This window comes from Ascaphus truei, chromosome 5 (assembly GCF_040206685.1).
Source record: "Ascaphus truei isolate aAscTru1 chromosome 5, aAscTru1.hap1, whole genome shotgun sequence".
NCBI classification, from domain to species: domain Eukaryota; kingdom Metazoa; phylum Chordata; class Amphibia; order Anura; family Ascaphidae; genus Ascaphus; species Ascaphus truei.
Genome location: NC_134487.1, coordinates 58876231 through 58893023, shown reverse-complemented (window position 1 = coordinate 58893023; position 16793 = coordinate 58876231). Strand labels below are relative to the sequence as shown.

At 40.0% G+C, this 16793-nt stretch overlaps 2 protein-coding genes and 1 long non-coding RNA gene across 3 annotated transcripts in view; 1 reads left to right on the top strand and 2 right to left on the bottom strand.

The window, feature by feature from the left end:
- Window positions 1-16793, bottom strand: part of GRM8 (glutamate metabotropic receptor 8) — a 1200287-nt gene that overhangs the window by 202933 nt on the left and 980561 nt on the right. The window lies entirely within an intron of this gene.
- On the top strand, window positions 6976-10299 carry LOC142495022 (uncharacterized). The gene is made up of 3 exons (XR_012801647.1): window positions 6976-7133; window positions 8205-8260; window positions 9653-10299. It is a non-coding gene; the product is annotated as an uncharacterized LOC142495022 (long non-coding RNA).
- LOC142495021 (uncharacterized) lies at window positions 9152-11176 on the bottom strand. The gene is made up of 2 exons (XM_075599875.1): window positions 10556-11176; window positions 9152-10192 (listed from the first exon to the last, which is right to left on the bottom strand). The coding sequence occupies exons 1-2, from the start codon at window positions 10650-10652 to the stop codon at window positions 9153-9155; spliced, it is 1137 nt and encodes a 378-aa protein (XP_075455990.1). The 5' UTR covers window positions 10653-11176; the 3' UTR covers window position 9152.

The following is a 16793-nucleotide window of genomic DNA, read 5'->3' as shown; positions in this document are numbered from 1 at the left end:
TTGCCTCTGTGGCTGGTATAAGCAGTACTCCTGACAAACAAAAATAATGAAAAAACAAAAACAACATCAGCACGCTTAATGTTAATGGCTATAAGGATGGTCTTTGCAGGTTTGAGGTACTCTCCTACGTGCAAAAGGGAGGGTAGTCTGACTTTCCTGCAGGAGACCCATACCACTCCATAGGCTGAAGCCAACTGGCACCTGGAGTGGCGAGGCAGGGTCTTCTTCAGCCATCTCACTTCATCATCATGTGGGGTGGTGACCCTGTTCTCCGAGTCCTTCCAGCCAGAGCTGCTATTTGTCAAGGCTGTTATCCCAGGCCGTCTACTCCACCTCCAGGTCCGGTATATGGACTACACATTTAACTTATTGAATGTGTATGATCCATCAGACGGGCCCGAGAGAGTGAGGTTCTTTGCCAGGCTGTCGACATACCTGGAGACGGTCGATGCATAAGAGTGTGTGGTACTCGGGGGTGACATTAATTGCACCCTCGAGGCTCTGGACCGAGTTGAGACAGAGTCATACCCCTTTTCTGCATCTGCCTTTCTCTCCCTAGATCAAGAGAAGGTGTTTCACAGGGCGGATCACCGATACCTCATAGCCACTCTTCAAGAATACAGGTTGTTTTTTTGCCATCTATGCCAGCCAATTAGTTTTAAGGTTTCAAAATAGATCTAGTTCTAACTCAACAAATACAAACAGCACTTGAAATCAAACAGTAATACATTCACGTAGATTAGGACATGCAAGCTCAGAATTTGTTACAAGCCTCTGTTTTAAAGAGGAACACACACACCAAGCATGCGTGATATGTAAGCAATCCATGAACCACACCCACTGAAGGCTCAATAAGGTAGGAGAGGAGAAAAAAAAAGTTTGTTACAGATTTTCAATTACCACACAAGCTCTCCGGAGCAAAGATTCTAATTTTAGGTTTGCTGCACTTATGTATTGTCTTTTATAAAGTATAAAGTATTATGTACATTTGTGGCACTATATACATTTTTTTAAAAGAAGGTGATTAGTGATCAAAAAGCCTTCAATAAAGGTGTATATTTCCAAAAATAATTTGAAAAGTGAGACTATATTATATTTTGTTTTATTTCTAGCTATTTTTGATGTAGTTGAGTATGTTATGGAAATCTCCCATGCTGCTCACCACTTTCCTAAATCCAACAGGATAGTATACACAAACCAAATGGTGCCTGCAGCCAGCAATTTGTTATCTCTCTGAGCTTCTCGCATAATATAGTGAAAAACAGATGTCCCAATGTGGATGGGGCCTAGGAGCCATTTTAATTTAGTAAAAAGACAAGCAATTAAAAAAACTTACAGAGCAGGGAAAAATATATAGTTTATTGTAATAAAAAAAATCTCTGAAAAATAAATGAGCAAATAGAACGATACCAAAACAATAATACTGAGATATAGGACAAAGAGAACTTATCATTTCCCCTACCACACTTAGGGCCTCATGCAGTAAGCGTTGATAAGGGAAATATGGCCATGTTATAGCCAAAATTGGGTTTGAGATTCAGTAAGCGCCGATAAGTGCTTCATATCGCCAGGTTTCGGAGCCGATAATTTGGTTATGGCCAGTCGCCTGCCGATAAGCCTGTTTTCGACACTGATCGCCACTTTTTTAAATCGGCTGGATTCAACAAAAAAAAACAGCTTATCGGGGCTGATCGGCACTACGAAATTGAGATGTTATGGCCGATTTCTCCCGCCAACTAAAGTTGGCATTTTGGACGGGGGAACGATCGCTAAGGCTGCCGGAACGGCACTTAGAAAAAAAACATCTTCTGTACATCAATGGAAGTCAATGGAGCGGGGACGTATAACAGTATAGTACTGTTTACGTTTCATTGCTCACAATACAAGGGGGATTTGCATTACAGTGTGGGGGCATTCCCTGCATTGTGTCACAGCTGACGTGTCTTATTTGCATAACATTCGACTTTTACATGTTTTCAGCATTTGCGGGTCACATTACTCATCATGTGATGATGTGGCAAGGGAAAATACTATACTACACTCTTAAAGGAGAACCTCACATCATATCACACATTTTACTCAACTCAGCGACAATTATTTACATGATGTCACACATGTCACACATGTCACACATACACAGTATATTCATCTTCCTTTACATTACACAATGCTTGTAATGTGACACGCATCTTTAAACGTTCATGTACATCTGTATTCTCATGTTTACATATACTTTTGGGTCCTCCCTATTTTCATGACGTCACTTATTGGACGCTCAATCACATTGCATGTTTACATTGTAACCGTTGCATTACAAGCACTTCAACCTAACTTATACACACATGTACAGTAATTCATCATTGGGACACCTTGTAAACTCATTCTATACCAACTATCCTCCTTACACAAATGCATGCATATGCACACGACTATTCATTGTTGCCAACATGTCACAATAACATGGATAATTACACATGTTACACAAAACTTTTCCCACGTCAATCTCAGCCTTTTTGTCTCATTACATGACTGACTCTTGCGTTCACAAGTGTTACATGCATTGCACATGCAACTATTTATTTGCAAGCAATCTTTGTACAAAGCTTCACGTCACATCATTGCCAAATATCATCATTCCCTGCAGAATACACACAACAAATACTTAGAACAACAAGTGCACACAGCTTGCCACAGAAGTACTTTATTATGGTAATGTAACACCTTGCATTTTACTATGTCACCTGACATCATCACATACCTATTTAAAGGACGCACATTACCTGCTCATTCACAGCTACTCATTTCAAAATGTTGCGAATGTTTAGGAGACGCAGGAACATTCTTTTCTATGACATGCTTGATGATCAAGAGAATCATATAGGGCAAGGTAGGGACACACCGAGGGACAGTGACAGTGACGCGGATACGACAGGGACAGGGAGAGGGACAGGCCGAGGGACAGGTAGAGGGACAGGAGATCAGAGGAGAAGACAGAGGAGACAACTTGTGCCTCGTCCGCGTCTGTACAGGGAGAGAACCCTGTTAGATGGGATGAGTGAGGAGGAGATTGTAAGTCGCTATCGTTTGAGTTCAGCAGCAATCTTAGCTCTTTATGAGGAGATAAGGGGGGATTTAGATTTTTTCACAGCCAGAGGTCGTGCAGTCCCTGGGCTTGTTAAAATGCTGTGCTCATTACATTATCTTGCTTCCGCGTCATACCAGACAACTGTGGGCATAGTGGGCGGGGTCTCGCAATCTACATTCTCGCGGGCCTTGACCCAGTTTCTCTATGCACTCAATAGACGCGCTAGGAATTATATTCATTTTCCTACAGAGGCGACAGAGTGGCTGGAAGTCAGGACTGGCTTTTATAATATAGCAGGGATACCATCTGTGCTGGGTGCAATCGATTGCACACATGTTGCTTTGATTGCACCTAGTCAGAGTGAGCATGTGTACCGCAATCGGAAGCACTACCATTCACTCAATGTACAGGTGGTATGTGATGCGACGATGAGGATAATGCATGTGGTACCCAAATTCCCTGGTTCCAGTCACGATTCCTCTATCCTGAGGAACTCTTCAGTCTTCCATGCGTTCGAAGAGGGACATTTTGAACCTGGTTGGCTGCTGGGTGAGTACATATTTACATGTTCTAACACAAAACACATGTTGATTTAGGAATGTTGGCATTGTACAATTTGATCACTAATGTCAGCTTATGTGTGCTCCATTCATTATAGGTGACTCAGGATACGGAATTAGGCCGTGGCTCTTGACTCCGGTGCTAAACCCTCAAACTGAAGCAGAGGACAGGTACAATGCAGCCCATATATCTACAAGATCTGTTATAGAGAGGACATTTGGCCTACTCAAGACCAGGTTTAGGTGTCTGGACAGAACTGGTGGGGCTCTTCTATACAAGCCTCAAAAAGTGTCTGATATTATCCTTGCCTGTTGCATTTTGCACAATGTTGCACTCAGGCACAATGTACAGTCAGACCTAGCTGAGGCTTTGGTAGACGAGCATCCCACCCATGTAGCTGCTGAAAATGAACAAACAGCCAGTGGTGGCCAGACACGACAGAATCTCATCAATTCATTTTTTTCTTGTAAGTACAAACTCATATGTTCCTAGTACTACTTTTATAGTTTAATTATGTTATATTAACAATAATGTTTCTTTATATAACCTTCTGTTAGGACACAGATGAATATGGGTTGCACACCTTTCTTTTCTCTGCTGTGTGCACAAAGGGATGTGGCACCGGTATGTTATTGTTGCACAGGTTATATAATCCCTCTTCAATTGTACTTTAGTTGTGTGTATGTGAATACAACTTGGGTAACAAAGCAATAATATTTTAGCATTGTGTTATTCCTTATGCTAAGACAAAACACATATTATGCCCATAATCATTCATGCTTCTAGTATGCTTACATACAATGTTATTGGTGCAGTGTAACATGTACATCCAGATGATGTGTACACCAGGCTGATTTACATTTTGAATGTCATGAAATATACATGGTGTTGTACATTTAACACCAAATACACACTTTGCTGTGTTGTTTACGGTACTGAAGATGGCATGTCAATGTTTGCAATTTATATATTGTTCCTTTGCATTATAGGTATATCTCCAGTATGACTGATCATGGTATGTATATTTGCTGACATCTCTCATAAGATGTGGCTACCTCAATCTTCCTATAATTATTGGAACTAAAAACCCAACATATTGGTTTAAACACAAATGTTACATATATGTACTTTCTGTATCATGTATATGCATTTAGCTACTCTTGAGCTTTCATGTGCATTGTATTACAAAATGATTACTCACATTTCATCACATTTTATGTATGTTTCCTTATAATTTCCATTAATGTAATATAGAGGTGGTTGGAGAAAAGGGGATAACTGTACTTATTTGTTTACTTACGGGAGCACATTCATCACTAGCATAGACACACTTTTTAAGACAACTGTTTGTGTCTCTATCAATTGGTGTAGGATCCATGTATAACACCGACAAATGATAACACCAGCTTTATTATGGTAGCTTATATCATCATATTGACTATACTATGTATTTCTAAACGATTAATAAACACAGTAAACTATACTTAGTTAGGTTAATGAAATATACACAGAAACGTACTTCATAACATGATGGTGATGTCATATTCAGAACATCATGCATTGGAGGGGACCATAACATCTGGCCAGTAACATTATTTGCTACAGTCCCAAACCATTTTATCTACATACCCATGTAACAAGAGATTTTAAAAATAAATGGCTACTTGGTTGTAAGTGTCCTTTACATTGGGAGAAGGAGTGGCTCACTGAGTAAAGACACACACTGGAACTGATAGTTTGAAGCAGGGGAGTCTGGTTCAATTCCCGGTGTGGGCTCCTTGTGACCTTGGCCAAGTCACTTTATCTCCCTGTGCCTCATGCGGCAAAAAAACATTTGTACGTTCCACGGGCCAGGGACCTCAGGCTGAAACATGTGTCTGTAAATCGCTGCGTACAACTAGCAGCCCTATACATGAACATGCTCATATTATTATTATTATTGTTACATAGTTTCGACAGTCATACGTTCCATTACATATTAGAATACACAAATGTGTTAGCAGAGTGGGAATGGTTGTTATATATAAAACACACCATGTCATAAAATGTTAGTAGTCATTAAAGAACACTCAATAAAAATTCATGAGGCACTCTTTTGCAACATCATTATGTTAATTAAGTGCTTATGCAATATAGGCATAAGGGTATCACATTTTTAATTGTTTGTTAATAAGCGCTGCAAGCAATATAAAATTAGTTCCATATGTAGTATAGTAGTCGGTGGCTCCTCCTCACAATCATCTCATATAAAGGTAGACTCTTCTGAAATCATACATTGATCCGATTGTATCTTCCCCGACATCTCTGAAATACAGCAAACACATGATGGTCAAAGATGGCACCTTACTAGATATGCATCCGTGACAACGCGTTACGCAGCTCTATATGATTGTGTAGATACACACGTCACTCACTTATATGTTAGAAGTAAAACTGTTCATCAGTATGTAATGTTTCTTTAAATTTGTAGCAGGCATAACTATGTATAAGAAGTGAACGTTGCCTGTATACTGAAAGATGTGCGCGCACATCTTTGTGTGCGCACGCACTTCACGCTTGGCTCCACTAACTGTTAGCGCATGCGCAAAACAAAGCGTACGTTGTGCGTTCAATACATGTTGAAAATACCAGTAAACATAACATCTTTATTTCAAATACAATGAAGACGAAACTACATTCGTTCTAAACGAGTACATCTGTATTCTTTTTAAACAGACGTGTTTGAACAGAAAGCACGGCCGATAACACAATGCGCAAATGCAATACGTGTGACGTCATGTTAAGCCAGCGTGAAACGCACGCTAACACTCCTCCCACTCAATTAACATTCGGCTAACGCCCAGGGTACGCCTACAAACACTGAGCCGCACGCATCACACACTGCAGTTACCGTTACTATAACAAAACATGACAGCCAATAGGCTTTGAGGCGCGCACGTCGCTTGGGGGCGGGACTTACATCACTAATCCTTTTTAAGGACGCCTTGGCCCATGACAAGGGTCCCACGTCATACGTGGTGGACCCGGTTTTCAATGTTGTAGATGTTGCATGATAACAAAACAGGTATGTGTTAGAGTAATGGTAAAATGTTGCTAATATGTTTAAAGGGATAGGAAAGTACGTATATTTATTCCGTCAGCAATGTGTACTACTCTTTCAGGTCCTACTATATTGTATTAGGAAACAATTTGTTTGTGATCGCTACATGTTATGCAGTCTGCAATGTTACGCTGTATCCACGCATTGAAAGTGAAAATGGTGGTTACAAAAAAAAAAAAAATTTAAACGCAGAGTCAACGCATAACGATTGTTATATTTACCATTCTTCTAGAATTAACTCTTCGCCTGGCTGCAACTGGTCGCTCCAGAAATGCAAGCCATTTTCATCCACGCTTAACCCAACCGCTGAATCCAGTATGGCACATATCTCCTCCAGGATGCGCTCATAGGAATCGCCACTGCTTTCTTCAAATAATTGGTCGGGAGGTAGGTTCATTTCTTCCGGTTCCCATTCCAATGCAATTTCAGCTGAAAGGCTTGGTACATAATCATAGTACTTTTGTTCTTGTACAATGTGGGTTTCAGGAATGGAGGCTGCAGATATTGCAGCACGTATCGATTCAAACGGATCAGTAGTAGCGGATACATTGCTATTGCCATTAGGAATAAATATGCCTTTCACGACAATATAAGTGCCGTCTTTCAGGATAAATTGTTTTTCCGGGGCAATCTTCCAGAAACCATAGGTGTGTTGTAGCTTATCCTGGTCACGTTCAAAAAAGTCATTACTTGATAAAGTGAATCTTATTGAGGAATTAAAATTCCGTGCATGCTTACGGTCTTGGTAATAAGGATATTTTGCTCGAATGAAATCATCGATTTGGCGTGTGCTTGCTTTCTGTCCGCGACTGTTCAAGATGGCTTCACAGATCATGTACTTATACCCTAAAAGGGGATTAATATTGTTAACGAATTCATCAGCCATGTCTGAGTAGCACAAAAGCTGTGTGCAGGTCTGTGTTATTTGCTCATCAAAATGAATGTGCTGAATGGCTAACAAACTCCTGTTTTTCCTTGTCAAGGTCAACAAAAGTAACTACTTTGACTCCTTATTTCAAACGCCAATTGGATTTGGTTGTCTAATTGGGTTAACAGTTGTGGTTCGTGATATGGGACTGTGGGAGAAACATTTCTCCTTCTTTTATCTCGTTTGTGAAAAACATCCCTAGACTGTGAATGCGTTCACATAGTGTTTTTTTGAAAACTAACAAAGGCCAGTGTGTGAAAATATTTCTTAGCCAGGCATATCAGTAAAAACACACCTGCAAAAAGAAATGTTTTTTCCCCGCTTACATTTCTGTGTGTATGTGAAAGTCTGGTTAACTCCCTGTCTGCATGAGTTTAAATACGTGTGTATATATATATATATATATATATATATATATATATATATATATATATATATATATATATATATATATATATATATATAAATATATCTCTTATAAAAATATATATATATTTATATATAATAATTTTTTTTTTTTTATATTGCAGGAGTACACACAACATTGATGGCATTAAGTATACCTTGTATGAAACCTATTTAAATGGTGAGAAACATGATTGAATTAAGTAATAAACATTTGTTTAAGCACAATACTGTTAGAGTCTCATACTTAGGATATTTCTCAAACATTAGGCCTGTATTATTAAAATAGTGTGCTTTCACAAGGAAGCATGAAGTGTATTAGTTTGTGTATACCAGTTTATATAGTACTATATATATATATATATATATATATATATATATATATATATACACACACATATATACATATATATATATATATACACATATATATATATATATACACATATATACATATATATATATACACATATATACATATATATATATACACATATATACATATATATATATATATATATATATATATATACACACACTCACACTCACACTCACTCAGTGTGTGTGTGTGTGTGTGTGTGTGTGTGTGTGTGTATATATATTATTATACATTCTGAGATGTTATAGAAACGAACACACAACTGATTAAAGGACAAAATTACAATGGCCAAGCAAGGCAAAGGTAAGTAATAATTTACACATAATCCTGCTGTACACGTACAAGAAAGATGTTTGCACTTACTTAGGTGTTTTAATAATTGCATGTGACTAATATGCATATGCAATTCTTACATCAATTAACACACCCAAATGCAATGTTTTGCTGCAAAGTCAATGGCAGCTTCTCTAAACTTAGCAACTGGCTCCTGGTGGACCATTACTGAACAGACGATTACAACATAAATATTTATAACACAATTAATTATGAGTGTTAACATTTCCAAACCTTCACGTGTACAAGAACATAGTTGAAAGTTTGGAAACAACACAGTCTTCAGCATACATACAATAGTAATTAGATAATCTGAAGTCAACAAAACAAGGCCAAACACATATTTTCTGAATTATAACATTTATTTTTTTTGTTCCTTTTGCGAGCGAGTAACAGGCCTGCTTGTTGTCTCTTGAATTTTCCTTTTTCTTTTGCCACCAACTTTAGGCACAACAGAGCCACTTTGAGTGGCCTCTGGCACTTCACGGGCAGGGCTTGTGGCCAGTGACTGTTCACCTACAGGGCTTGTGGCCAGTGACTCACCTACAGGGCTTGTGGGCAGTGATTCACCTACAGGGCTTGTGGCCAGTGACTCACCTACATGGCTTGTGGCCAGTGACTCACCTACAGGGCTTGTGGGCAGTGATTCACCTACAGGGCTTTTGGGCAGCGACTCACCTACAGGGCTTTTGGGTAGTGACTGTTCACGGACAGGGCTTGTGCCCAGTGACACATGTGAGCAAGTTGGTAGACACTGCACAAGTGATGGTTGGTCTGTTTCATGTGTGTCTTTTGTTGTTTTTGACCAAAAACTGGTCAGTAGTAACTGCTTGTATTTTGTTTTTGTGGGCTCCTTTGTAGGTGTCAGCTGCTGATTTTGTACAGATGGCAGTGGTAGTATGTCGTCAGGAACCTGCACAGCAATGTCTGCTACTTGACCGGTAACATTTGGGCCTGGTGAATGAATATCAGATGAATGTGGTGAAAACTGACCTGCATGAACAGATCCTGGCTGGGAGGTGTTGAATTGTGGTACATTAGTCATTCTCCAGTAATTAGCTTGTGTTTGCTGAACAACTAATGCTTCGAATGAGGTGTTGATTTTTTGCAACTGTTTAGGCACTTCAATGAAGACTCTGTGGAGATGTGCCAATTGTGATACTGTTTCTTCCTGCAGTCCAATCATCCTTTCCAGCACTGTCATCATGTCTGAATGGCGACGATTTTCTGCGTCCACTATTTTTCCCTCTGAAGCTACAATTGCATCGTATGTGGAAGTTGATGGACGATTTGGCGGTACAACAGTTTCTATTGGCACCTCTTCATGGTCACATGATTGTATTTCAGTCTCTTCTGTGGCGTCATCCTCATCATACTCATCATCCTCATCACCATGATGTTCTAAAAAGAAATGTACACATTATTAAATGGCATGTTAATGTATGCTGTGTTACTATGTAATTGTACTGTGTCCTAAGTAACACCTAACATGTTAGCATACGTTTTATAACCTCATTAAAAACTACCTTGACTTACGAATAATGTTTGGACTCAGTATGAAATATGAATGAATGAAAAGTTGCTCTAAACTCAGAAGTCCTACATGATAATTAACATCACTAACACAATACATGTTGCCTTACACTTAATTTTCACTGACACTAAGTAATCCTATTTAAAGAAGATGTGCAAAACAAATAATGCACATGACAACATAACATATAGAAGAGCACATATTATATGGCCAGCAAATGATACACTCACCTTCTAGTAGTGTTGAGCTGGCTGACCCAGGTGAAGACACTTGTTCCATCTCAGGTGACACATGTCCTCCAGGGGCAACTATATATAACAATAACATAAGTTTTACATTTACATGTGTAAATATTGAACAAACACTTATTGTATGTTCTGTATTTATGATTAACTAACAACATCAGTTCCTTAACCGAAAATGTGTGTGTGAAAGTGAACATAAATAGTTGTAATAACAATGTACATGCCTGTGTACTTAGAAGTTTTGAGTTCCCTAACATACAACATACTATGTTTCTGCAGTAATGCGTGAGGATAAATAGATTAAATGAGTACATAAAAATCATATGTTGTGTAGTGATATCAGTATCATAATGTACATAACCATTGTGAATGGTCATCTCATGATAGTTATCATGAAGGTGGTCATATTGCAAAAAGTGTTATTTTTGGTAGAGGATATGTGTGGTACATTAATCGAAGATGTGGCACACCTGAATGTGGCTGTGACTCAACAAGACAACACATGCAGTGTGTGATAATGTGTCTTTCATAGTAGTTCAACTATAGATATGAGTGAACTAATGTGTGACGTACGCTTTGATAAGTAATGAGTTGTTGGGGCATTTAGTAGCTAGAGTTAAGCTTTCCAATGAGTGTGATTAACTTCAGTTGTGCTATTCAGGTTGTAAGAAAGGTATTCCCTTCCCCAAAAAGCCTAATCAGCCACACCTTTCAATGACTTGAAACAGGTGCAAATGGTGTGAACTAAGTTGACCGTGAAATGAGGCTGTAATTAGTGTGTGTGCTGAACCCCACCCCCTCTGTTGAAGTGTATGCTGTGATGAGATATTAATTGCAGCTGCTTTAACACAATGGTAGATGAGCTAAGTAGTCATCTGCAGTGTTTAAGTTATGAAAACAATGACATAACATATGATACGTGTGCCTCATTATGCTGTCTGTATATGACATAAAGCAAAAATGGACCTTTTCTTAAGCAACTATAGATGTGTTAGTGCCAGTGATGTTTGTAGGCCGTTACATGCAATTTCTTTGATGCATGCTTAAAATAGGCAGTAATGTCATGTTTGTCGGAGTAAAATCAATAAAATACACAATAATATGATACATATTTCTGTTCTGTACCTGTAGCTACTAATAATTTCTCATGAACATGTGTTACACGTGTACTACCCTGTTGTTCCCCATCTTCGCCCACCATCAATTGCTTCCACTGCAGCTATGCATTTTGGGAATTCACATGTAAATGAGCACGCAATGGCACGTGCTATATTAGTTACTGCTTTTAGTAGGACTACTACATATATGTCTATTTTGAGATATATATATACAGAATCAGACATATACATATATAGATGCAGGTATGCTTATATTGTGAAGACAGTATAAAAAGCAGTGTAACTATGCAAAATAACTGTAAGCAACGACACGCCTAGTACAGTAATATTTATCACCTGCTGGAAATTGTGACGGATAAATTCCAATGTCACGGTCACCAGCCAAGCCTTCCACGACGACGGTAAGTAATTTTGGCCGAAGCAGCTCCTCCAATGGAGTCAATATGAGACGTTGTGGTGTGGGCCCACCTCCAGTGCCAGTAGCATGCACGCGTTGGTCTTGTATTTTCTTTTTCAATTTGGACCTAATATCATCAAATCTTTTCCGACAATGATACTTGTCCCTGACACGATTCCCACAGGCATTGACACCAATGACTATTGTGTCCCACATTTCTTTTTTGCTTGCTGCACTTGTCCGCCCTTGAAAAACATATAAAAGATATGAGGTAAATGAATAATAATATAAGCACCAGTTTCCTACACTGCTAGCTGTTCCAAGTGATAGCAAACATGCTGTTTTATGTGTAATATGTGCAGCACATGAGCATTCACTACTAAACCTATACATGTAAGCAAGCTTGCATTCATATTGTATGCAGTTATGGCAAATTGACCGCCTGTGTTTATTTGTCCTTGTAAGGCATGATAAAAAGCTGTGTTTCCACACTAATGAACATAGAAAGATATTGTGTACCCATATTTGCATATGAACAAAACTCAGATGACCTAGGATCACATGTATTTGAATAATAAATGTAAAGTTACACTTACCTACTAAATGTCCATATATACTGTCATAGTGCTCCAGAATGCCAGTGACAAGAGCCCTATTTTCCTGGTCATTGAAGCGAGGATTACGTGGCTTCTCCACACGTTTTTTCCGAGCAGGTTTAGGGTCAGAGCTTGGCTGGTGCTGACTGGACTCTCCTTCTTCCAATGGAAGAGCCTCCAAAAGCTGGCCACCAGCAAGCACGCCACCACCATCCACCCCATCAGCAACTGCGCCACCAGCAGCACTCCCAGCACCAGCACTCCCACTCCTAGCACCAGCACTCCCACTCCTAGCACCAGCACTCACACTCCTAGCACCAGCACTCACACTCCTAGCACCAGCACTCACACTCCTAGCACCAGCACTCCCACTCCCAGCAACAGCACTCCCACTCCCAGCAACAGCACTCCCACTCCCAGCAACAGCACTCCCACTCCCAGCAACAGCACTCCCATTCCCAGCAACAGCACTCCCATTCCCAGCAACAGCACTCCCATTCCCAGCAACAGCACTCCCACTCCCAGCAACAGCACTCCCACTCCCAGCAACACCACTCGGTGCACCAGCAACATCACTCCCCTGAACAGTACGTTCACTCCGACGCGTACTCCCACGAGTAGCACTCCCACTCCCACCAGCATCACTCTTCCCACGCTTTGCGGGCATACTTCCAGCACTCACAAAAAACAGACAAGAAATGTACAGGCAATCACACGACCCACTTCCACATATAAAACAAGACAAAGATGTAAACAAAACAACAATGGACAAAGCTCACCCAATACACAACAAGTCTCTCAGTCAATATGCAAATGTTCAATCGTCCAGCTCTGTGCGTCTCTCTCTCTCTCTCACTCCCAACAACACAGAGAATGATTAGCAGTACACGTTGCCTTTAAATATGGCGCGCAATCAAAAACATGCTTGTTTCGCCTGATTCAGCAAGATTTGTGATTGTGCAACCTAACAGCACCCCGCCACGCACGCCGATACACCTGTGTGTGATCGGCTCATCATCGTGAGAGTGGGCGGATTTGTTTTCGGGTTGATTTTGAATGTATTCGGCACTTACTGCATACGGAGAGGGAAAAACGCCAATAACATGACTAATCGATAAGCTTGCCGATTTCACATAATCGTCGCTTACTGCATGAGGCCCTTAATATGTTACTGTAGGTTTGGAACTTTGTAACGTAACCTAAAGGGCATATAAATTATGCAGCCATACAACTTCACAAAGTTAAATGTGATTATACATAATGTTCCCCTATGACACTATATCCAATAACAAAATAATTCTTGCATACAGATCTGGTGCAATTTTGTTTCGTTGGGGGCGCAAGGAAAAGTGCTGATGAACGGAGCCGATCGTGGCTCCCCCACGCCCACAAGGCTAGTAATGCTTTCTCATTTCATTTCTTCACACTGGTATGTTTGTCTGAATTCTGTCAATCTACCGTCATCTACAACTCTGATCTAATTAACAAGCTTCCTGGTACAGTATGTTTGTCTGACACCCTTAATTATTAGTCAAGAAGTGAATGTACTAGAGTACTTAAGTGAGTCTATCTTGGCTGTGTTACATCTTAAAGTGTTGCATATAAAGTGTCTGTGGAGTTAATACTGGAGTTGAAATTGGAGGTGAACAATACAAGAAGATCTGGACTCTGCACTACAATAACTCTGCAACTGTGAGAACTTGGCTTTCTAAATGCTCTGATTATTTGTACTCTTCCTATCTTCAATACCTGAGAATTCTCCACTCCTGCATCTCACTATGCCCTCCCTACTGCTTTTTCTGTTTACTGTTTCCTCACATCTTTGTAAACATTTCTGTTTTCTCCGACTTCCCCACTCCCCTCCTATCCCTATTTCTTCATCTATCCTCCCCTTCACCTATGCCTGTGTCCATACACTGCACCATTATCTATACACCTCTCTCCCAACAACTTCTTTATCCCTCAATAATAGACACCCCCACAAATCCTCTATTCACACCCTCTATCTACTCCTTCCTGCTGCCGGGGATATTTCTCTGAATACTGGACCCAGCCATATACAGACCTGCTCTCATCCTCGCCTCCCTGCTACCTCTTCCCTTGCTAATGGTGTTAACCTATCTGATTGATCTACTATTGACTAACCTTAAAAGATATCTCACAAATCACACATCCCAATAGCCTGCTCTCATGGCTACTGTCCCACAGTCACTGAGGCAAAGCACTGCAAGCCACTGCATTTATTCCCTCACCTGTTGTCTCTGTAAGTCTCCCAACACTTCGATTGTAAGCTCTTCGGGGCAGGGATTTCCTTTCCTATTGTCTGATTTTGCTGCACTTATTGTATTCTTATAATTCCCTGTACTGTATTCTTTGTGAAGTACTGAGTACACTTTTGGCACTATATAAATAAAGATATACATACATCAATACATGCTTGCTGCCCTGAAGGGATTAATTCAGCGCGGGTCCCTGCTTCTGAATGGGAATCCCACTGTGTTAATCCTACTGGGCCTCAACCAGTCTAACAGCTGCGCTGAAAGATCAGAGCGAAGCAGTCTGTCCCTGTCTCACTGCATACTGTTGCGGCTAAGCTTAATCTAAAGCTTAACCACAATTGTTCGGGGCTTTTTTTTTTAAGCCGCCGAACTTGGCCACGCGCCAGCTGCATCTCGCAGCCGCGCGCGGCCGTTTCTCCGATCAGCGCTAATGGCGCTGAACAATGGAAGCGCCTGCGGAGCTGAAAATAATAAAAAAAGCCTGCGTCTGCACGCGGTTTAAAAATAGCCGCGGTGGCGGCCGCTTTAGACTAAGGGCGGCCGCCACTGTAGCTCTTACAGCTCTTAAACCCACCTGCCACATCCCCCGGATCGCCTAACCACTCACACCCCTCAGACTAATGCCCAATATCCCTATTAGCCATTTTAACATAATTTTTACTATTACCTTTTACCATTACATATAAACAGCTGTTTAGTTATTCTTTGTTTGTGTTTAGTGTATAGGTGTTTTTGGTTGGTACATAGTGCTATGTTTGTCAGTGTTACACTATGACTGCTCTTTGTGTTTGTTTGTATGTGCTGTGAGACTTCATTCAAGATCTACCCCGGATACAGATTGGATATCAAGGACTGGACTTTTGTTTGGTCAGAGTTCACCAATGGTGATTTATGGGTTTTATATTAAGTTAGCAAGCCTAAGGCTGAGTGACTGGAATGGTTCTATTGGGTTTAAGACCCAATAGAATTAGAGCCCACGAACACTGCTTTTCTAGGCAGCAGCTCTAACAGGCATTAGAAAGACATTATTCAAATATTTTTTAATTGTATTATTCAGTTTTTCTTATTATTGCTTATTGCTAAATTTGTTTTAGATTTAAAAATTTCTCAATCTTTAAGTGCAATATCACCAGACAATGAGCAAAATATGGTGTATGGGCCATCTTTAGTCTTAGCATTAAGATAATCTAGCATTAGGAGAGCACCTAATTTATGGGACAAGTTAGTGAAGAGTCACTATATCTCTCCTTCAACCACCACCCTTTTGAACCAAACAGAAATTAAGGGCTTCTTTAAATGTAGTCGTGGCTCGGCCTGCAAATACATGAAACAGCAGGTACGGGGGAATATAAAATCTTCCATCTTATCAACTGTAGATAAAAAAATATTAATTACTATCTAAGTTGCCCATGTGGGTTTATTTAAATTGGGATTACCACTAGAGAATTCTGGGTGAGGGTTCTAGAGCACTCCAGGAATATTACAAATGCCCATCGGGATCTGGCATCATTTAAAAAGATTACAAGTGTTGTCAGACATTTCCTAAATGTGCATTGCTCTGACAGAGGGCTGTTTTGGTAGCATTTGCCATAAATAAAATCACACTAGGCATTAGAGGTGGTGACATTGAGCAATCCCTTCTTAGGAAGGAATCTAGGTGGATAGTTCAGTTGGGCTCTACGATCCCTGATGGGCTTAATGGCTCTCTTTTTTTCTTTGCTTCTTCTGTCTTAATCATTTTATATCTATATATATACTTTATCTAATGCTTTGTAAGAATTTTTATTTTCTCAGCCTCTTCTAATATTAATACATGAAAATCATTAGAACCTA

What these genes read in the sequence shown, in the direction of transcription:
- LOC142495021 (XM_075599875.1), bottom strand. Translation starts at nt 10,652, where the DNA reads ATGTTATTGTTATATATAGTTGCCCCTGGAGGACATGTGTCACCTGAG. An exon ending in CAGCTCAACACTACTAGAAG is followed by an intron (nt 10,193 to 10,555) that starts GTGAGTGTATCA and finishes ATTTCTTTTTAG; the next exon opens with AACATCATGGTGATGAGGAT.